At 32.6% G+C, this 23,287-nt stretch overlaps 1 protein-coding gene across 3 annotated transcripts in view; it reads left to right on the forward strand.

Moving 5' to 3' along the window:
* Vps13 (vacuolar protein sorting 13C) overlaps positions 1 to 23,287 on the forward strand; it is a 157,821-nt gene that overhangs the window by 71,722 nt on the left and 62,812 nt on the right. For all 3 annotated transcript variants that reach the window (XM_069818432.1, XM_069818433.1, XM_069818434.1), the window contains exons 27-38: positions 321 to 649; positions 1,531 to 1,653; positions 1,769 to 1,871; positions 3,043 to 3,186; positions 5,490 to 5,677; positions 9,762 to 9,899; positions 11,216 to 11,326; positions 12,879 to 13,055; positions 13,514 to 13,675; positions 15,981 to 16,145; positions 17,536 to 17,693; positions 21,984 to 22,101. In XM_069818432.1, coding sequence (XP_069674533.1) covers positions 321 to 649; positions 1,531 to 1,653; positions 1,769 to 1,871; positions 3,043 to 3,186; positions 5,490 to 5,677; positions 9,762 to 9,899; positions 11,216 to 11,326; positions 12,879 to 13,055; positions 13,514 to 13,675; positions 15,981 to 16,145; positions 17,536 to 17,693; positions 21,984 to 22,101 — 1,916 coding nt within the window. The remainder of the gene's footprint in view (positions 1 to 320; positions 650 to 1,530; positions 1,654 to 1,768; positions 1,872 to 3,042; positions 3,187 to 5,489; positions 5,678 to 9,761; positions 9,900 to 11,215; positions 11,327 to 12,878; positions 13,056 to 13,513; positions 13,676 to 15,980; positions 16,146 to 17,535; positions 17,694 to 21,983; positions 22,102 to 23,287) is intronic.

Consider the following 23,287-nt stretch of genomic DNA (forward strand, 5'->3'; position numbering starts at 1 on the left):
CATGTGTTTCCTAAGGATTCACAGTCTCGTCAGTTAACCCATACATCCTAATGTCTGTCCTTTCTAGGGCTGAGAGAATATGGAAGATTCTCTTGCCATATTGCAGATTTAAATATAGAAGACAGTGTGAAATTAGAATGTACTTTCAGTTTAAGTTTATACTGTTTCCTTAATATAAGATACCTAGGAACACATCAGTTATTTCTGACCAATATGTTATACTTTTAAAAGGAAAGCTTTATTTCTTAAGTTTGCTTTTATTTTTGATCCTCTGATATTCAGTCTGTAATTTACTTGCATCCATTATTTGTTTTATACAGTTGATCTCCGAATATACGGCTTCACTCTGACTGTATGCCTGAGTTACTTGATGAAAGTGGCAGATTTCTTTACCAGTGGGTTGGAACCACCTACTCCTCCTGTAGAAGAGACGACAGGAAAAACTGCTTCTGCTCAACAAAATCAATTGACTGTCAAGCCTTCCAAATCAAAACCGTCAATTTCGAAATCGAAGTCTGCAACAACCACTTCTGTTGCTCCACAGCAGACATCATCTTCCATGATGACAGTCAATATAAGAGTTGAAAAGCCAGATATCATACTTGTTGAAAACATGGATGATTTGGATACCAATGCAATCATACTGAATGTAAGTAAATATATTGTCTTCAAGCTAGTGATTTTTTTAACTGGTTATTTTACGATGCTTTATCATCTGTTCTGGTTATCTAGTATCTGAGTGAGATGTAAGGTGTTAAAAAATGAATCCAGAGTCCAGCGCCGAAAGTTACCCACCGTTTGCTCATAGTAGGTTGAGGAAAACCCTGGAAAAAAGCTCAACCAGGTAACTTGTCCCAACTAGATTTAAATCTGGGCTCTCTCCTTTCACAGTCAGACATGCTAACCGTTACTCCGCAGCAGTGGACATTGTCAATTGTTATGCAATTTAAGTGTCTTATTGTGTTTGTCAGAAAGTAGAATTAAAATTCAATTATTATAATGTTGAAATGCAGTAGTTTTCAACCCACAGTCTGCATGGTGTGTGGCACTTTAACTACAAATATGATAATATATGTGTAAGTAAATGAATAAGCTCAAATTTCTCTAATACCTACTAATACAAATTGAATGATATTTTACAATAGAAAATGTTTAAAATTATTTTCTCAGGCAGTTACTCATTTTTCATGCAAATTTACTTCTGTAAATAGGAATTTAAAATGTTTCTTAAAGTTTCTGAAACAGTAAGTATAATTTCATAATACTGTATTATAATATGCCTATCCTTTTTATTTTCACCGTTGAATATTAAGTATCCAATATAAAATGGTTGAGCTGTAAAATACAGTACATCATGAGGTAGATTTAAGACAGATTTCTTTCATTAGTATTTCATTTCTTATTGTTGATCATTTTTCTTTTGAGAGTTATTGTTTGTTTGTCAAAACTTTCAGTTTCACTAGTTTGTCTCATTTAAGATTACACTTTATTTTCTGTAGTTAATGTTTGTCACATTTCCATATGTTTCAGAATGAGATTACTTTCAAACTACGAATGACTGATAGCCATAAAGTAATGAATGGTTCCTTAAAAGACTTACAATTGTATTCCTGCTGTTTCAACCCAGCAAAAAGAAAGGAAACTATGGCGCAGGTTTGCAATATTGTTTATGTAGCATGAATATTTTGTAAGTCCAAAATGTGAGTTGTATATTTATATCGCATAATTGTCTGAATATTATACAGTAAGTGTTTTTTTTTTTTTTAAGATTCTACATCCTTGCAGCATAAGTTTGGCAGGATCTACTCCAGAAGGTCAAGGTCTTCATTTGGATATCTGTACAACTGACATCAGACTACGAGTTTCACCTGGTACGTACAAGTATGTAAGTTAAGTGTAAATGGTTATTCCATTTGCGTATTTCTGTTTTTTACCTTTATATTGGTGTGTCTGTATATAACATTAGAATAGTGATGATTGATGATGAAATACTGGAGCACGCCATACTCATCTGTAGTGATCAAGTGGTTACCATGTTTGCCTCTTAGACATCATCATCATCGTTATCATCATCACCCACAAATCAAGTACTGGTATTATACCTTAGAGGATCAGTTACAAGCTCCTGCCATTGTTTCATTGTCATCTCAAATTCCTGCGACCTCATGGAGCATATGATAGAATCGTCAGTTACAATGGAATCATCAATCTGGCTAAATTCCTTTGAAGACTTGAAATTTCCCTATGACGAATTACAAGTCCGTCGATCTGTTTAAACATTTCGGGGAAAAAAATGTAAATGTAATAAATGGGCATCATAAATAGGTCATTGAAAACATTCGCTGATATAAGATTTTGTCCTTTGTTATGGACTTAATGGAAAAGTGATGAAGTTCTTGTGCTGAATAGCTGGGTATTACTAGGTGGGATCAAAGAAGGAATGAAGACATTTTATATGAACTTGAAATAGAATCAGTACTACAATACATACAGTATCAAAATAACTGGCTTCAACATTTAATGAAATACCCAGAGCAAGTACATCTTAGAGCAATATTGAATTGAAAAGCAAGAGGAAGAAAACACTTAGATGTCCTGTCAAGAGATGCAAGAAAATTTTGTATACCTTTGGGATGATAATCTGTCAGGATGATGGTGATGAAACAATGTTCAGGAGCTTTTGCAGTAACTTTTCATAGTGGCTACATCATGTAATTCAGAAGGGCTCTTGAGAATAAAATATCTACTGTGTAACAAATGTAAACTCATAAATTTGTTCATTCGTGTGTGATGTATTCATACTCTTATTATAAATAATTTTTTCTTATTTTTTTTTTTTTGTTCTGACTAACATAAAGATAACATGCCAGTGTTATGCTCTTTCCATTTTTATTTCACGAAAAAGATTCACTACTTGATGATGAAACTATGATTTTGTGACCTTGATTATTTAGGTATGATGTCTTCACTTTTCCGTTTAGTAGTTTTATATTTTCGTTATTTCATTATTGTCTTTTCATCAAATACTATGTTTTTTAACAGCTACCATTGGACTTTTAAGTAATGTACAAGGTCAACTAGCTGTTTCTGCTGATGAGGCTGAAGATGGAGAAAAGGAAGTGGATTATGCAGACATTTGGACGCCCAAGAAATTTGAAGATTCTGAATATTGGTTCCTGAAAACAGGTGAGTTTTGTGTTAATTACTGTGACTCATATCCAGATGCTAACTTTTTTAGTTTCTGGACTTCATCTTGTTCTACCATTTGAATCTCTGGACTTGAGTGCTATTTTGGGAACTTTCTCATCACTCATTAAATATACAATGCTCCCATTTTTAAGAAATGATTTCAAAAGTTTCAGCAGGCTACTATAAAAATAATATAATTGATTTTCACTTTTAAGGAAAATCCTTCTTTTAAGCAATACATTTCATTGAATTTGTGAATGCATAACGGACCTTTTTAGCGAAAATCCGAACCTATTCCCAACATTTGTGACCTATTTTTGTACAAGACATGATCATACCAGTATGACACTAGCATCAGTACATAGAACTTACGCATTGATATCATGATAGAAAGGAAGCTTGCAGAAATGTTTGTGTGTTTGCAAATGAAAACTATAAATTTAATTACAGTACTTAAAAATATGTTATTGTTATTTTCATTAAAAAGCCATTGTGCGTTTGCTACTAATAAATTTAATAAATATGAAGAAAATAAAATGGGAGATGTTGGAGAGGTGATGTTGGAGGATTTTGTAGAGCAAATACCAACATATCGTCGATTTTATGAAACCTCCTATATGAGTAAAGAAAATAATTTTTCAGGAGGAAGAAAAAATTAATTAAAAATCAATAGGCCTACACTGATCCTCGATGATGTAATTTATGTTCATCATATTCACCAACATTTTCTACCAGATTACTTTATATTCTTATGTAGGCCCATTGATTTTTAATTAATTTTTGCTCCTCATGAAAAATTATTTTTTGTAAAGTCACATAGGAGGTTTCATAAACTCAATGATATATATCTTTACCAGTTTGTTGCGTAACATTGACGGTTTGGCCATAATTTCATTGAAGATCTGTAACATTGTTTGTGACAGGAAGATGTTGCAACTGTGCATTCAGTGATGGTGGAACTAAGTCGGAAGTAAGACTAGAGAGGGAGGGAGGGAGGGAGGGAGGGAGGGAGGGAGGGAGGAAATGCAGAGCCCTGATGTTCCTCTGTGACATGTTAGGTTGCTGATCCTTTTATGCAGTTACATACATAATTTTATTACTCAACCACAACTGTTACATGAACACATGTTACAATGTTGCTGTCTGTTCGTTTTCATTTGTATGAATGTTTCAAAAACCATTCACAGAAGACTACAGTAATGATATTGGACTTTTATATTTAACAATCCTTCCTAATTCACCTTTCAAAAGGATCTGTTTACTCTCCTTCCATTTGGTAAAAAAAAAAGACTTTATAACACTCGTTTACACAGACACAAAATGAGCACAACTACAGGAGAATGACTCAGGATATGCCTAATATACTGGGTGTTTCAGACCATCCATATCAGCCTTTTTCATAAAAAAATTTGATAACCGAAACCTACATAAAGAATCGATTGGTGGTAGTACCATTTCTTGTAACAAACCGGAAGTAGGGATACCTGTGGGCTTGGCAAGTTGTTAAGCGGTTATTTCCGCTATGGTGGATTGGACGAGGATGATCAGTAGTTTGGCCAGCCTAATCTCCTGACTTCGCTCCAAATTACTTCTTGTGGTGGAGAATTAAAGACATGGTCTACTAGGTGCATCCAACAACTAGGGAAGACACGAAACAAAGAATTAGAGAAGTCTTTAGATCTCTCAGCTGTGCTGAAGTGCTCCGTGCAATCACGGATGTTAGAATGAGATCAGAACGTTGTTTAGCACAGGGTGGCAGACATTTTGAACACTTACCATGAAGAGTGTACGTATATAAACAATGTACAGCATTTCTCAGAAGATACCATTTTTGTTGTTTTGTGAGTAAACAATGAAAGTTAGAAAAATAAATGTTTCAGTAAAAATTGTTTCTTTTTAAAAGTAGTTTCCAATGTACCTTGAATGGCCTATCTTCTCATTTACAATTTCGGAGTTGACCACAAGTACCCCTACTTCCGGTTTGTTATGGGAAATGGTACTACCACCAATCGATTTTACATAGGTTTTGGTCATCAAAAATTTTTTGTGAATAACCAATATCATATAGTTTTCGAGAAAAAAGGCTGATACGGGTGGTCTGAAGCACCCAGTATAAGAACAGAACAAAGCACTGCTCTAAACAGGAAAAGCTGTCCAAGCAAATTGAAGCTGTTGACTCGAGTAGCACCACGTGATTTTTTATGCATACTTTACCCACTTTTGTTTCCGCACCAAATTGTAATAATAATTACATCTTGGAATTTATTTAGTATTTATTTTATATTTTAATTTGTTTACAGAAGTGGGAGAAGATGCTGTTCTCACTACAGAGACAACACTGGAACCTGCTCCACCAACTGGTGAATTATGTATAGTAACAGCACCATCAGTTGTGATCACAATGGAGGCAGGTGTAGGCAGCCAGACATTACCCATGATTCTGGCGGAAATTGGTTTTCAAGGCTCGATTGTTGACTGGAGCACGCAGGTCAGAGTTGTATAAACTTTGTGCATAATGATGATGGTGGTGATGATAATTTCCATTCTTGCTTTAGAATGAATACCCATTGATATAAAAAACAGGCGCTTACTAATCCGAACATTTCTTGTGGAGGGGCCTGAATTAGCGAGAGTGCCAGATTACTGAGAGTACTTAAAAATGTCATTAAATTTGTTACAAGCTGCGCCTGCTAAAGTAAAATACCAATATAATGAAATCCTAGAGACCTCTGAAATGATTTCGTTATATCAAAATCAAAATACGATATTTTTTCTAAAGCAAAATACATGCTTGTTCATTTTTCTATTCCGCATATTTTGCACGTAGACCTGGGAAATATTTTTGAATAAAATAAAAAGCTGAATTTTCATTGCGTGTAAAAGAAAAATTTTAAAGAAAGCCATAGGACAAGTACAACATTCAAGTTTTATTAAACACTTTGTTGGACAAGCGGTGTCATGTTGTTTGGGAAGCCATATTGTGAGATTAGTGAGCTGTGACTGGAGGTTCCGTGTTTCGAGTTTCGTGAGCTACGATTGGTAGAAGGAAACTAAATGGGGAGTACAAGGGAACAACTGCATTGAAAACGAACATAAAATTCAGAGACATCTGCATCATAGGAGACTTTACTAAACTAGCTGTGTATATAATAACCACGTGGTCACTATGCAATAATTGCAATATTATGTCCTTACTTGCTAACAATTGTGCCCCATATTTAAAATATTTTTCATTAAAAAATTGAACTTTTTTCGGGAAGGAAGCAAAATTTTTATTTCGTTATAATGATTTTTTCGTAAAAACTAAATCCGTTACATTGAAACATTTCAACAAATTATATGAGAAAAAGACAGGTGATAGAAAATAATTTCGTAATACTGAATATTTCCACAGTTTATATTAGCATTCGTTATAACGACATTTTACTGTACTCCTCATGCACTTCTAAATCGAAACTAGAACAGTCCGCACATGGCTGGCAAGTGCATATGTATGTAAATATATATGTGTATAAGTAATACAGTATAATACATGGCACCAGTGCAAATGTCCCAGAAAACTACTACAGTAGAAATGATAGGAAGTACACTAGAGAGGGGCCAGATAATTCAGAGATCGGATTACTGAGGGCTGGATTAGCGAGAATCTAGTGTACTATGTTTTATCATGATTAAGGTTAACAAGTTCACGCTCTAAAATCTCCTTTAATGTGTATACAACTATTCCCTTAAAATGTAAAAATGTGCCCAAAAATATGCGCAAAAAATTCGTAAAATGTAGTATTGGGTTTATATAAACTTTTCTTTATTATTGAGAAATTGACGTGCTTGCCTCTGCATTTAAAATAAGTGATGAACCATTATGTTTTGAATACTCTTCATGCTAAATTTGTATCTGTTGTCTCTCAAAATACTTGTGACGAGAAAGAAACCTTTTCTTCGTCATAGGACATTTTTGGTATATACTTAAAAGTCAGTAATTGCTTCAGAGAATGAGGCGAATCTTTAGGTATGTCTAGAGTTTTTCCTCTAAGAATATCTTATAATTTGCAAGTATGATATTCAGTATTTCTTGAAATAACATGGGTTATTTTGGTCTTTTATTTTCTGTCCTATACTATTTGGAATGGACATTAAACAGTTATGGTATTATCAAAAACATTTAAGTGAAGATCTTCTTTTTCCAGTAATGTGATAGCTGCAGGCAGAGAGGAAAAATGTGCCAGTATAAAGCTAAAGATTTTCTTCAAATTTTTCATTTGACAGAATATTTCGAGCTATTTGAATTGACATAGATCCCTTAAATTCAATTAATAAATTACATCTCGAACTGACTATAGACATTTAAAATAATATTACCCAAATATTAACAGTGACTCTCAATGGTTTAAGTAAAATGGGTTCAGATAGTAGTGGAGTATTAATTTCCATAATTTTGAACATGAGATTCCACATGCAGATTTCACAAAGATTTCCTTTACCGTGGATACTAAGTTATCTACTGCAAGAAAACACAGTTTAATAGTTCCCGCAGTGCAGTGGAAAGTATGAAGAAGATATATTAAATTAATGTTATAAGGGAAATTTGTGCAATGACGAACAACATAGTGGAAAGTAGGAAGGTTAACATACAGTATATACCAGAAACTTGAAGGTATAAAGAGAATTGATTTTTTTTAATCCATTAGTAAGCTAGTTTGTCTTAGTGTCACTTAAGAAAAATAGTTCATTTTAAATCCTCTTTGAAGAATATTTTAAATGTTTACTCATGTTTAAGAGATCACTGTTAAAATGCTTTATTATATATAAATTCTCAATTATAGACATCAGCTCAAAGAATTTGAGTGACCACAAGGGTCCTGAATACAATAAACATGTACAGTATAATGTGATGTGATACATTAAAGAAAAAAGAAAGTTAATTGATTAGGGCAAATATAAGTGGATTAATTGAAATACAGATGATGATGATGTAATATTCGAAGAGAATCCTTGATAATATTTATAAGGACAGACATTACATAATCAAAAGGAATGTGAAGTTCCTTAAGATAATTCCATGTGAATTTGGAAATAGAACCTCTACTGCCAAACAGCAAACCAATGACAGACCATTGTTTAAGAGGGACGTTGTACTTTTGAGAAAGATAAGGCAGACAAGGTTCATATATGGACTTCTTCTCATTATCAACTTCGGTGGCCTGATTTAGGTTTTTTCAAAATGGATAGTAGGGTCAAGAACAAGAGCCCGTTTTAAGTGTCCGTTAATAGCAATAATGTCTGCCCGTCTGAAAGAACCATCTGATGATACACAATGTACTTCCTCATGAATCTCCCAATTTATAAAAATATAGTGCAATTATTTAAAAAGAGCAAAAAAAGTATTTATATGTACAGTACAATAAAATTAATACAAATAACTAAAAAAATGTGTGATTCTCTCAAATAATTAATCAGCATATCAATAACAGTACTATGTAAATATATGAACTTCCTAGCCATAATCATAATGAAGGGCCCATAATTCATACTAATGTATATTTTAATAAATTTTGTTTTATGAATTCATTTTTATTTTATTAATAGACTGTTTCTCACGAAAAAATCACGGTTTTGATTCATGAAAGATTCTGAGAGAATCACCTCATATTACTTGTTCATGCAGCATTATTTAATACCAACGCAAGATTTTTTTATTCTTTTAATTACATAATGAAGTAAGTCAGCTAAAAATGTTATGCTATTTGTATGCCATGTTATGTATTTAAAACATCCGGAAAACAGGAAACATTTCCTGGCAATCTGCAATATTTTCAGTATTCGTATCCTGATAGTTAATTTTGTTTTTAAGAAGTCACAGGTACTAAATTTACGTGATACAACTTATCCAGGACTATTTGAAAAGGATAAATATGGTCGTTAAGTAGTAGGGTACAACACAAATGGCCCAACCCATAAAATTATATATCCATTTTACCTCTTTGTTACCTCCGAATAACTGTGTTCTGCAGGAGGTAAATTTTGTAATCATTCAATTGAATTTCTTGTTTGAGTTGGAAATAAAATTTGTCGATTAGTTCTTACTCTTTCTCATATAATGAAAATAAATATTAATACACCTACAAATGAGATTAGCGTGAAATGCGATACACAAACAAAAATTGTGCTGAAATCTCGTGGAAAAACTGGGAATGATGATTAAGCCAATTTACACTTCGAAGAGAACAATATGAGGAGCTCTTTAAAGCAATAAACTCAGTATGCAAATTTTATGGGTTGGGCTATTTGTGTGCTGAGTGCCTCATTTCATCTATTTGGAGAAATTTCGAGATAAGATAACAGTAAAGAAAAAAAGATATATATATATATATATTTATTTTGGAATAAATGCTGATAATATACAAATTAGTAACTAAAGCACAATTCAGTATTCTGAAAAAATATATTGAAAGTTTAATATTAGTAAGTAACATTAGTTATGGATATATTTATGATAGAAGTGTTTTAAAAGGCGAATTATTTCCTTATAATTATTACAAATTCTTAATGTAATATACTTCTTTTTTATGCAGATGAGCCTTAGCAGCTGTTTAGCCCTACAGGTGGCTTATTACAATAGTCAGTTGGCTCTTTGGGAACCTCTCATTGAGCCTGTAGAACAAGTGAAAGATGGAAGACTGTTACATTGCCCATGGGAACTTAGGGCTGACGTAAGTGATTGCATATTGTATTCGTGTTGTTTTATATGCTCAAGTAAATTAAAGAAATTAGTATTTTAATACTATTGTTGCTTGTTCAAGAGTTAGAATTTGTGTAGAACTCACGTCTGTTTTAATTCTGTCTAGTTTAATTTGATGAATGCTTACAGATCCAGACAGTTTATCGTCAAAAAATATATTTGATTACTTATGATGACTAGGTAACTTGAACCCTTTCTTCCTCACTGTACTTATTTTACCATGAAACATAATATAGAATCACTTCATAAAAACTGATTGCATAATTGTTACCGTACAGATCTTTATTGCATTATTGTTACAAATCTTTTATTCATTGTTAGTTCTGAGCTACCATTAATATACAGTACAAATATAAAACTGAGATTTTTAGCTTATTACATATACAATATGTTGTACCTTCTGTACTAGAGTACTGTATCTTTTGAATCCTAGATCTCTGCCCTTTTGAAAGTCACGGGTGTTGCTTTTTTTTAACTGATAAACACCAACAATTTATTATCCTGGATGAAACAACACATAGATTTAGAATGCCTTCGAAAGAAAAAAATGTGATGCTTTAGATTAGTTCACACGATAGTACTACTGAAGTAAATGGATAAACCAAGGCCAAATACAAAATGTGAAATGTGTACTGTTTAAATACGAGTACAAGGCTTAAGTATACTATCTACTGCAGGAAGTAGAACATAATTTTCTACTTGATAAATTGCTTCGAGATATTGTATAAAAGTTAACTATAAAAAGAAATAATATATGCTACTATACTTTAGTGCATGGAAAAGAATGTGAATTTGGTATAAGAAATTTCTGTTGTCGATATGATAGCGATGTAACTGAAGACTAAAATGACTTTTCTTAATCACAATTACATGTAAGAATCAATATTTTCTCCTACAAAATGGACAAAGAGTTCAATTTCTATTTCTATAACTTCAAATGTATTTAGGGCTAAATAGCTTTTGGGCTGAAAGTATTAATAATACCGTGAATCAGAATGTTTAAATTTAGCCTTTTAGAGACACAAACAAATATAACTCTAAAATTATGGACTGCTAAGAAATAAATAGACTATGGCAGAACGAACAGAAATCTATCAGAAATGTCATAATTTCAATACCATTTCTGATGACTTTTATCTCCGAATTTCATATAGGGGAAAGTGCTTATTGTTGAGAATCAATATTATATTCTTTAATTCATTATTATGAAGTAAATTGGACATGTTATGCCTCCTTTAACTAAAAATGCACGATTAAGGTTGCTGTAATTTCCTCTTGTACTTGCAGATTCATATGAATTCCCAAGAACCCATTGCGAGTCCAATGTCACAGACAGCATCAGATATTGAAGATATTCCTTATGTTCCTCCAGCTATGAGTATTGAAATATCATCAAAGGTGAGTCAATGAAGTTGAAATTTGAATGAGGCTTCTAGAATTTATTTTAATAGTGAAATAAATTAAAATAATCAAATATATACAGAGTAGTTCACATAAGTTACAGTCTAATATCTTTTACATGAATTTCGGATGGAATAATGGTGTAATTTTCGGATATTCTGATTTTTTGTAAAAAAAATTTGAGCAACTCTCATCTAAAATATTTCCCTGTACAGTATAATATACATCTGAATGAGGTTCTGGCTGATATGTACATCTATTATCAATCAGAATATCTTACTTGACGATATGTGTCAGAGAAAGAACAATTGTTTGTGGACATCTGAAGTCTGATTAGTGTAATATGTATCTAGTCAGCAGTGTATGCAATGGAAGGTGAAAGGAACTGGCCACCCTATGAGTGATGCCTTGTTGGTGTCATTTGTGGAGTCCAGACCTTCTTTGGACAGTTAACTAAACAACAACAATATAATATAATTCTAAGGAGGAGTGTGCATTTGAAATTTCGAATGCATACTAGGTAAAGGTACTAAAGAAGTAACTTACAAAGCTATTACTTTACATCACGTTGCTAAATGTTGTTGTTTGCTTAAGACTTCTTTGTGGTTTTAAAGTTTTGCATTTAATAGCACTTGGAATTTTGACAAAATAATATATATATCTTATATTTCCCTCCAAAGACACTTCATTAGCCATATGACTAGAAATTGGCTTTCCACACTGGTAACCTAGGTTCAAATTTCAACAGGTCCAGGTGGAATTTGTGGTGGACAAAGACTGTAGTTGACGTCCACACCTGTGGAGTAACAGTTAGCATGTCTAGCCATGAAACCAGGTGGCCCGGGTTCGATTCTCGGCCGGGGCAAGTTACCTGCTTGAGATTTTTCTGGGGTTTTCCCTCAACCCAATATGAGCAAATGCTGGGTAATTTTCGGTGTTGGACCCTGGACTCATTTCACCAGCATTAACACCTTCATCTCATTCAGATGCTATATAATCTAAGATGCTGATAAAGCGTCGTAAAATAACCTACTAAAAAAAAAAAAAAAAGACAGTAGTTGATGTTACATTTCATGGGATACTCCCATTTCTCCAACTGACATTCCACTATTACTCCATTAATCATTATCCAATGCTATTTAGTTTGCCTCTCATGGTGCGAGGACAATGCCTACAATGGCAAAAAGAACTACAGCTTTGTGATGTCATTCCTAGATGGGGACATTTGGGTGAATGATGCAAAGTCAAATATCCACCATTGGACTAAGAAAGAAATATATTTCTCCAAATTGATAATGATGTGAACAAGTGAATTGATTTTACTCAGTCAAATGTATGTAAGGGAAAATAAACAGTGAATTTTGTTGCTTAGTAATTACTGTACATGCGACAGAAGTTTGTATTGTAACAAAAAAAAAAAAAAATTGAAAAGTATAATGGCGCAGTGTTGAATTTATGTTAATTATAATTTATCAAGTAACGTTTGTATACTTCTTAATTATATTATTCTGCATATGGAAGTAAGTTAACAATATATGTTTGTTTTTAGGAAAACTTGGAGTTGACAATGACAAAGACTTGTCTAGATGTACTGACGAATCTAGGAAAAGCATTCCAAAGTGCAATGTTAGAAGGACCAAAAAAACCTAAACCTGTCTCTCCCTACTTGGTACAGAATGATACTGGCCTCATCATCACTATTGTCTTGAACAAAGGTCCGTTTCAGGTAAGTTGTTATATTTTATTGTTCTCTTCTTACTCCACTATCTTCATATTCAGTACAACCTATTAATTAGGTCCATAGACATTAAACAGACTATACAGAAGTAAATATAAACTTACGCAAGTAGACTGGCTCCAACTAATTCAGGACATTGGAGCAGAATATGTGAAGAAGTTTCTTCTCTTTCACATCACTTAAGCACGGGTTCATCAACAATACCTGTAATGTGGGGGGGCAATTCTTGCCAATTGAATGGGAGTGTTTTTACTCTCTTCAATAAGCCTGGAAATAATTCTGATAGAATTTAGCTCTACCAAAGCAGAAGATTAGCCCTTTTTTACAGCAATTTTTAAACCTGAATTTGCAAAATATTTGAATTTGAAAGTAAGTATTTTCTGTAAATTAACTTTCACAGTTTTATGTACATGCTAATTTTGCCACATAATACTACTAATCTATAGGTACAAGATTCTAATGACGGAGATAGAGTGAAACAGGTAGTGCTACAGAGTGGAGCCAAAGTGGGTCTTTGCCTTGAAGAACCAGAAGAACTTAAAATCACTATATTAGCAGGGACTCCAACTGAGAAGAATAAAGTTACTGAAAAATTCCTCACTATACGGGTAAGTAACGTTTATTTGGTTTTTTAGGAAAATAAGATGTAATATTTAAGGAATTCAAAATTCTTAGCTTCAATATGGATTTGTTTTCAATCCTGTTTGAAGAAAAAAAAGTTGCTTCATGTGATACTGAGTCCATTTTATGTACTTTTTAGTTGTGACATTCCATTTATCCAGCTTCATAAAACTGGCTTTAATACTATCAGTGTTCCATATTGTCATTTATTTTTATTTAAATGGCTATAACATAGTTAATTTTAAATATAAAATTGTTATATGCCTGACCTGTTTTTGTATTGAAATATCATTAAATTTGAAGTTAAGTGCCACATTATTTTTTATGTTTTAATTTCTTTTGATCACCAATTAATGAAGAGGATATAATTTTTTAAAACACGAGTTAAATATGCTGAATTTAAAGGCACACATACATTGCGCACAGGTGACATAATGATTTGAGTGAAAAATGGACAAGGTTGAACAACTACTTCATAGATGGAACACAATAAATCACAAATATGGATTAAAAATTAGTTTGGAAAAAGCAGTGACTATGAAAATTGCAAGAGACAGATGTATAAACAAATGAATTAAAATAAACAATACAAGGTAGTATTCAGAATTTGCTGGACTAGTGTTACCATCTGGTCAGAAACTAACTTCAGCCTATTGACTGCCATCACTCTCGAGATAGTCTTTTCTGCATGTATGGTTCGTTTCCAGCTCTTCTGCCATTTTGAAATGCATCTTGGAAGTCATGTTCTTTGAGGGTGTTCAGCACTCTGAATTTCTGCCTTGATCATCTCAGTTATGTCAAATCTGCAGCCTTTATTTTCATCTTCAATCAGAGAATGGAGAAAAGTCGCAGAGGGCTAAGTCAGATGAGTAGAGTGGATGAGGGATGACAGTCATGTTGTTTTTGGTCGAAAATTTTCCAGTGAAAAAGGAAGTGTAAGACAGTGCTTCTGATTAGCTATCAGGATTATGGGCTCAAATTTGGCAGTGACATGTTGCAGACTAATTCAGCAATCAGAATCTGTTGGGTATTGTGGAGCTTATGGGCCTTCCTGTATATTTGTCATCTTCATTGGATGTCCGACTGTCCCTGAACTTACAGCTCATGCTTTCTTCCTGGAACACTTATCTAATCATTGCCAGAGTCTCCATCACACTTTTTCCGAGTTTTTCACAACATTTAATGCACACCCATTCCTTTCTTGCATCCATCACCAAATTACCTTAGATCAGATACATGACTGCAAATAAAAGCACTTAATAAATCAGGATGTCCATCCAGTTACATGAAATTTTGTACACTGTCTTCCAAAGTGAGCTAGTACTAACATCTACCGCTGCAACACACTACTGCAACTGCTGTTCAAATGGCAGCACCAGTCTGAAAAATTCTGGATACCACGTCATAAAACATTAAAGAAATTCCAGGGATAAAAGCATTATATGCAGATGGTCTGGTCATAAGGAAATCAGCATCCAAAAAGGAACAGCCTGGCTCCAAAGGTTTGTATTCCCCTCGGGAGATTTTTATATAATAATAGGTGGATGTACTTTCCATTTAGTTTGTGTTTCCTGTTCTTCAACTTAGCCATTAGTTTTTCCAGTTTTGAGTAATTGTTGTTTTATATATACATAGCAGAGACACAGGTTTTGAGAAATGTAATTGTTTGCACCTGATCTTTGTATATCATCGTCGTTCCTGCATTAACTTTTATGTGACATATTTATCGATTTTCAGATTTTTGCTCTATTAAATAACTTAAATAGTGATACAGCAAATAATAAAATCTTCTATATGTAATTATATTTCTTTGTTTCGAAAATGTAAGAATTCACAGTCTTCTATGTACGGCTGCCATAGGATGAATAAATATGTTTTTTCTTCCTACAGAAAAATTTTATATTTTGCACATAGGAGTTATTGCAGGAACAACGACGATATTTTCTAAACTTTGGTTCGAAAGTACCAGAAATGTAATTTTATCTTTTAGTTCTTTCTTTCCCTTCTCTAAGAATATTCATCCCTTCTTAAATGTAAATATTTTTGTCCTAAAAATTTGAAACCTCTTGCTTATTCTCTGGTGATATTGTTTATCATAATTTTTTTATTAGCTCTTATCGTGCAGAAAATCGTAACTTTTGTATTATCTTTATAATTTTGCATAGTAACGTTTGATATCGTATTTAATTGCAACAACACTATCTGTAAAATATTTTCATTTTTATTTATTATAGTTTGATCAACAAAAAAGTGGTCTTTTTTGTACAAATTGTCAACATTTGTCTGCTGCAGATAGGTGAAATGAGGGATTGTGAGCTCGAGCTTCCTGTAGTGCGAGCAGACAAGCGTTACTTCTCACTGAATCACCGAGGAGACAGCAAAGATACATGGGGTCTTGTGTCTGATGTTACAGTTCAGGATGGCGGAACTATTGTGACCCTCAGAAGCATCATTCAAGTGAGAACATAATTTATTTTTATTGCTTATTAGTCTTTTACAATAAATACAATTTGGAAAGAACAACTTCTTTCTAATGCTTTATATATACATATACTTTGTGTGTGTGTGTGTGTGTGTGTGTGTGTGTGCGTGCGTGTGTGCGTGCGTGCGTGCGCGCGACATTTTGTTCAGTAGACCGATATGTATTGTCTGTATAATTTTGCAGTTTATATCGTTTACACCCTGTATTATATTAATATTAGATCATCATAATCATCTTTTCTATAATAACATTGTTCCTTATCCTCTCTCTTCTTGAAATTCTTGCAGAACGACATCAGAAGTCCATTTCTGTTGAAATTAATTTTGATTTTGTATTTATTTTAACTCCGAACATATAATAATTACAAACATATGCGCACGTGCACACACACACGCACACACACACACACGCACGCACGCACACAGATACACACATACACACATTTTGTGATTGTGGTTGAGGATGGGAAGTTTTGAGATTCAAGGTAAGGATTGATGTTTTATTACCCCAAAGAATCCGGTGCCAATGGACCAGTTGTGCTTATCTCCCTATCATCAAATCCTCAATACTCTTCATCCATTTCTGTTCTTTCTGCAAGTTCTTAACGACTTTTAGAAGAATTTAGAGCCTTTGCAGTGATGTTAGGAAGTGATTTTTTTATTGTCCTTATTTCATTACCAGAGACCACTATATTCTTTATAGGCCTTTACAGATATTTTGCCCAAGAATCAGGAAACTTGGGAGAGGAAGTGGCCAGTAATTTTGCCTCAATCTTATCATACAGCCCCGGACACTTCATTGAAGCATACAGTTTTTGTGATTTGGAGTACTCTTGTGGTAAAGTTGCTACTGTCAGTAGCTGCAGTGTGCAGTGTCATTCAGAATCAGATACTGCTTGAAGAAGAAAACAAGACAATACTGCATAAATAACAGGCATGCTCTGTATAATTTATTTAGTTTTTGGCCAGTCACAACTCTAAAGAATTATTAAGTGAGGCCGTCTAAGCTTGGCGAAAACTATAACCCTCATATCTTTGTACTTATATAAATATCTGTCTTATCCTTTTATTCTTTTTTTCCATCTCTTTTACCATTTAACTCTTCTACTTTTTACTTATTTTACTTTTTTATCTTTTTAGTCATTTTAACTTATCTCTTTACTCTTTTATCCCTCCTTTTATTTCCTACATTTTGAAGTGTTTTGTTAGCCAGAATAATATGAAGTTATTTAGAATAAAAGAAAATAAATTAGTAACTTTTTAATGTATGCTATTCTATATGAGTAATTTTCACAGTTTTTTTGTAGTAATCTCTATTTACATTCAATGAATAATGATGATTGCTTTGTGTTATTTTATGAGTCAGGTCCTGAATCACTTCAGTGAACCCATAGATGTGTACTACATGACAAGACGTGGAAATGAAGTAGAATGCATTGGCACAGTTGAGTCTGGAGATCGATTAAACCTCCCCCTGTACTCCATCTACACACTTACAAATGAGCTTTTCTTCAGCGTCAAAGAGTATGTACATTTGCATTTTAAAAAACAAATTCTAATATTAATATAACTCTGTCAGAGCATACATTTTCTTTGTGTTTGTCATGCCACATGGAATTATTTGGAACTATATCTTACACTTGAATAGCCTTTTATTGAATAATCCTAGTGTTTGATCTGTTTCAAAAACTAATTTTTTTTTTGTTTCTGCTTGAAATTAATGAAAACAGATAATTATAAACATGATACCATTCATTACAAGATTTCATGTACGTAAATCATTCTGTTGGCTGTCATTTCTGTATTGAAGGAAAGATACCAATTGACAATACTTGTAAGGACCCCTGAAAAGAATTCTCAGTGTAGTTTTATATTAATATGTAATGATATTATTATTGTGTAAGTTATATTACCGTAAAAAGTTTTATGTGAAATTTGTATTTTGTATAATAATATCATTACATATTAATATAAAACTACATTGAGAAGTCTTCTTCAAAAACTGAATTATAGTAACAATCGTCAACTTAATAATGGAAACGTGTACATGTAAGTTTATTAATATTTATATTAATATTTGAATTTCAATCCAAATAACCAAAATATTAAATTAATCTATTTCAACCTAAACTAAACATATATATTTTGCAGATATTCAAGAATGACTTAATAGCACACAAATTTCATCAAGCACAAAATAAGCTTAAAAACAACAAACAGAAGACACAAATTTCATTTTATATTACGTAGAATAATTACACATCTCAGCAGACACCACGACATTAACGTAATATTACGAATTAGGCCTATTTTATGAATTATGGCAAATATAAAATGAAGATATAAATTACATCAACAAAGCTTTACATAAATTGAGCTATATATTACAAACACAGTATTATATATTTAAACACTTAGTTTGAAAACGTATTTGAATTTGAAATTATGACAATTTAAAATATGAGTTTTATGTATTTCAATACTAAATATAACATAATTAGTTATACGGTGTAGACTTATTTATAACCCAAAAATTTTTCCATCAAGTAAAATACATAAAACTCTTGAGTCATTATTACTTACTATTATAACACCAATTTGATGGTTTACTATAAGAGAAAACAAAAATTCCACTACGTAATTTTTAACTTGCTCATTCTATAATATATTGTTCATTCTTGCCATTCAGACACTTACTTACGTGACATAGTATTATCACTGTACACATCCTTCAATAGTTCCAAACACTTTATTGGAGATTTTTTAAATTTCACAAAGATTTTCAGATTAACAAACTGGGGCCCGTTTCACAATCCTTACAAATTACAAATTAACAATTTACAAATAACAAGTAAAAGATTACAAATGCTTGTAAATTGTGTTTCACAATGCTATTTTATTAGTTTGTAAAGTCTGACGAACTTTACAAAATCAGCTAAAGAAATTTACAAATACGCATTATTGGTTACACAGTATCGCCAACGACAGTTTACTAAAATTGCTAAGGAGCAGAGCTAAAAATCGCTGTATTTTTACTACTGTCGATACATATGTTTATATTTTGTACTAAAATAGATTATTCTAAGCTTGTTGATTCATATTTCACCAACAGAAAATATAAAGTATTGTTAAAAAAATTAAAAGTATTTAGATTTTTATATATTGGCGACAATGGAGTTTCATGTGATGTGATTGGTCGAGTATACCAATAATTCTATTACTTAAATGACCAAAGTTAGCATAAAATTCAGTTAAATAAGTAAATAACAGATTTGGTCCACATACAAATATGCAATTGATAAAATAATTACGATGTCTAAACACAAAATCAGGTTAATTGTTTGTGTTGATCCATCAGTATTTATTAATGTTGCATTCCTAACCTCTCAAACATTAGTGATCCCATCAGCAGCATAAAAATTCTGTGCTATAGTAAATAACATTTTGGTGATCAAAAACCTGCCCCGAATTTAACTCTTTTAACAACATCAACTACCCTGTGGGCACTTTTGCACACTGATATCTTAGAAATTCCGTGCTTATCTGCTAACCCACAGAACTGACAGCTAGTATGCATCCAATGCAAAACAATACAGTTCTCGCTTTGAGGTTAGGGCATCACTTTTCTCTTTTGGATGTTGGATATGATGTCCCATATCTTGTAGGTAGGAGAGATTCCAGCGAAACGGGACTCGAAATGACTTCAGAATACCGCGTAAGTAGTGTCGCTATTGCATTATTGAATTATTTATTTTTGGTGCAGGGAACTTATTTATTAAGTTCGAGTATTTATTAAATACAATCTTCGTATATAAATACTTACGTGGTATTCTAAAGTATAGCGCGGGACTCATTCGAAACCTTTCATTAAATTTATACAATGATACGAACATGTTATTAATTCTTGCCCGGAGAATTTTACGTATACGTCTTCGTTTGATTAGGCCTAAATTCAATATCATCGTCTGAGTCATTAGAACTCCTTAATAACATCAAAACTGCTTTAGTTTAATTCTTAATATTATCCACTTACTCAAAATTCAATTTAATAAGTATTTATTTATTGTATTTATTATCAAAAACCTGTCTCGAATTTAACTCTTTTAACAACATCAATTACCTTATGGGCACTTTTGCACACATAACTTAGAAATTCCGTGCTTATCTACTCGTACTAATGCACGGAACTGACAGGACTGACAGCTAGTATATTAAACCAATGCAAAACAATACAGTTCTTGCTTTGAGGTTAGGGCACCACTTTTCCATGTTGGATGTGATGTCCCATATCTTGGAGGAGAGATTACAGCGAAATGGGACTAGAAACGACTTCAGTGTCATTATTGTATTATTGAATTAATTTATTTTTGGTGCAGGGAACTTCTTTTTTTAAGTGTGATTATTTATTAAATACAGTCTTCGTATATAAATACTCATGCGGTATTCTGAAGTATAGCGCGGGACTCATTCGAAACCTTTCATTAAATTCATACAATGATACAAACGTATTATTAATTCTTGGCTGGAAAATTTTACATATACGTCTTTGTTTGATTAGGCCTACATTCAGTATCTTCGTCTGAGTCATTAGAACTACTTAATAACATCAAAACTGCTCTAGTTTAATTCTTAATATTACCCAGTTACTCAAAAATTAATTTAATAAATATATCTTTATTGTATTTATTCAGAATTTGTTGCAATATCAAACTTTACACATCTCAGGGCTATTGTAGAAAAATGTGCTAACTTTACAAGTAAAGTTGACACGTTTGTAAAATTACCCTTCATTGTGAAACAGAATGCTTGTAAAGTGAGCAAAATTTAATTTGTAAAGATTTTATTTCCTTTGTAAAGTTCAACATTACAAACAAAGATTGTGAAACAGAAGTTTACAATCTACAAGCAAAGTTTACAAATTACAAAGCTTGTAAACATTGTGAAACAGGCCCCTGCTCGATATTTAGACTTGCAATGATTCCTGCAAGATGACACAACAGCTTTCTTTTTCGTGAAAGCCCAGAGGCGAACTAAAACATAAAGAAAGACTTCTGGAAGCATCAAAGTCAACTACCCTACGTCAGCTACACACTGTAATAAGTGTACATCCTCAGGGATACCCAGTCACGTTATTTAATAACCACACCTCGTATACTGTACTTCAGTTTTGTAAATTTAAATAATTCAAACTCAAACTCTATTTTTATCAGTATACAAACAACTGTATCTCTGTAACTATTAAAATGCGGTACTATGTTTATAGGAACAATTCTTACGACATTAACCTGAGAGAAGACCTCCTTTAGTTATGCACATTAATCATGAATTACCTTGTATACAGTCAAATGCAACATGTAAGAATGTCAGTCTTAAATATGTTTCATATTCTTACATACAGTATATGCATTTTACATATGAATACAGTTTCTTCTTATGACATTTGGTCATTTTATATGCATGTGCACTTGCAGAATGTTTAGCATATCAAAAGAAATAGTCTTTCACTGTAGTTCAAGAGAAAATTTATATTTGCTTTTCCACAATCTTGTGTTAGTATCAAATTTCCCTTTAGTATCTTTGTATGAGTTTTGTTACGTAAAACTCAAACTTATGTTTTAACTGTTAACTTTTACTTACTTAATAATAATGACTGTTCATATTTTGAATGAGCTTTTATAAGTTGTGTTTCTGTTCATATTTTGAATGAGCTTTTATAAGTTGTTTTTCTGTTCATATTTTGAATGAACTTTTATAAGTTGTGTTTCTACCGTGATTATAAATTCAATCCTCTTTCATTCACTGATGTGTGTTTAGGTACACGGTGTCAGTAATACCATTTGTTTGGAAAGACTTGCAAAACCAGCTAACAACAACGAAGCTGTTACAGTGTGATCCAAAGAATAAAAATGACATGGAACCTTTCTTCATGAAGGTCAGAATTATTTTCTCATACATTAATCTGTACTGTATGTGTTTGTATAGAAATTTATTGCATGCTTACAATTTCAGCCCAAGAAAATACTTAATGCTTTATATATCCAAGCATTTCTTGATACAGGCAGTTGTTCAGATCTGGAAAATCTTGAACATAGCATAATAGAAGTGCTTGGACAAACTTTAAAAGTAACTTCCTTATAGGCCTACACATGATCAGGAAAATTATTTGTATAAATTTGTCAGCAGATGGTTGGTCTTAGAAATACAATATAACAAGGGTGGAACACATCTAATCCGCCATGACATGAACAAAGATTGATGAAATAAATAAATATAACAAGGTTTGGACCTATTGAAATAGTATCATGATGTGTGCTAGAGGCTGACATGCAGCAACTGTTTATGCCTACGTCTGTTGGAAATTTACATGTCTCAAAATCACTTCACAACCATATTACCGTATTTCATTGCGTAAACGTCGCCATCACATAATGGTCACACCCTTATTTATTGACAGACTGATCAGGACTTTAAAATTTCACCGCATAATCGTTGCATGGATATTTCCGTTTATCTCGATTTAGAATTATTTAAAAATCACGTGTCGCCACTGCAATACAAAGTACCTTTATGCTCAAGGTCTGATGTGCGAAAAACAGTAGTGGCCGCTAACGAAAGTGAATGGAGTGGAGGTGTGAGATGTTAGCACGAAGCCAATGGCCATAAATTCCTTCAGTTCAATACAGTTATTGTTGGTTGTGAGTGGTGATTGTTTATGAATGTTCAAATACTTTTTTAAAGCGACATAAGTGTAGTAATTATAAAGTATGTCACAGAAATAAACTAAATACAAATATTTACATACAGGAAACTTAATAAATTTTACAGAAGAAAGAGTTCGTCCAAAGGGCTGGATTCAGGAAGAGTACCTAAAATACTCATTGCATTTCCACGTTGAATAGCAATACTTAAGCGTTGACGCAAATAAGTAGTGCAATGGCGATCACCAGTTATGGAGATAAAAATTTGACTGATTTGAGATACCAAATTTTAGCGTCATGACTCCAAGGACCGAAGGTCTCCACAGCAAAGAGGATAAAGATACAATTGTCTAAAAGATGAGCATATTTATTGACTTTTTTTTTCACGGCTAATTCAGCAACAGACGCTGCGTGTCTGGA

The sequence above is a fragment of the Periplaneta americana genome, chromosome 2 (assembly GCF_040183065.1).
Source record: "Periplaneta americana isolate PAMFEO1 chromosome 2, P.americana_PAMFEO1_priV1, whole genome shotgun sequence".
In the NCBI taxonomy this organism is placed as follows: Eukaryota; Metazoa; Arthropoda; class Insecta; order Blattodea; family Blattidae; genus Periplaneta; species Periplaneta americana.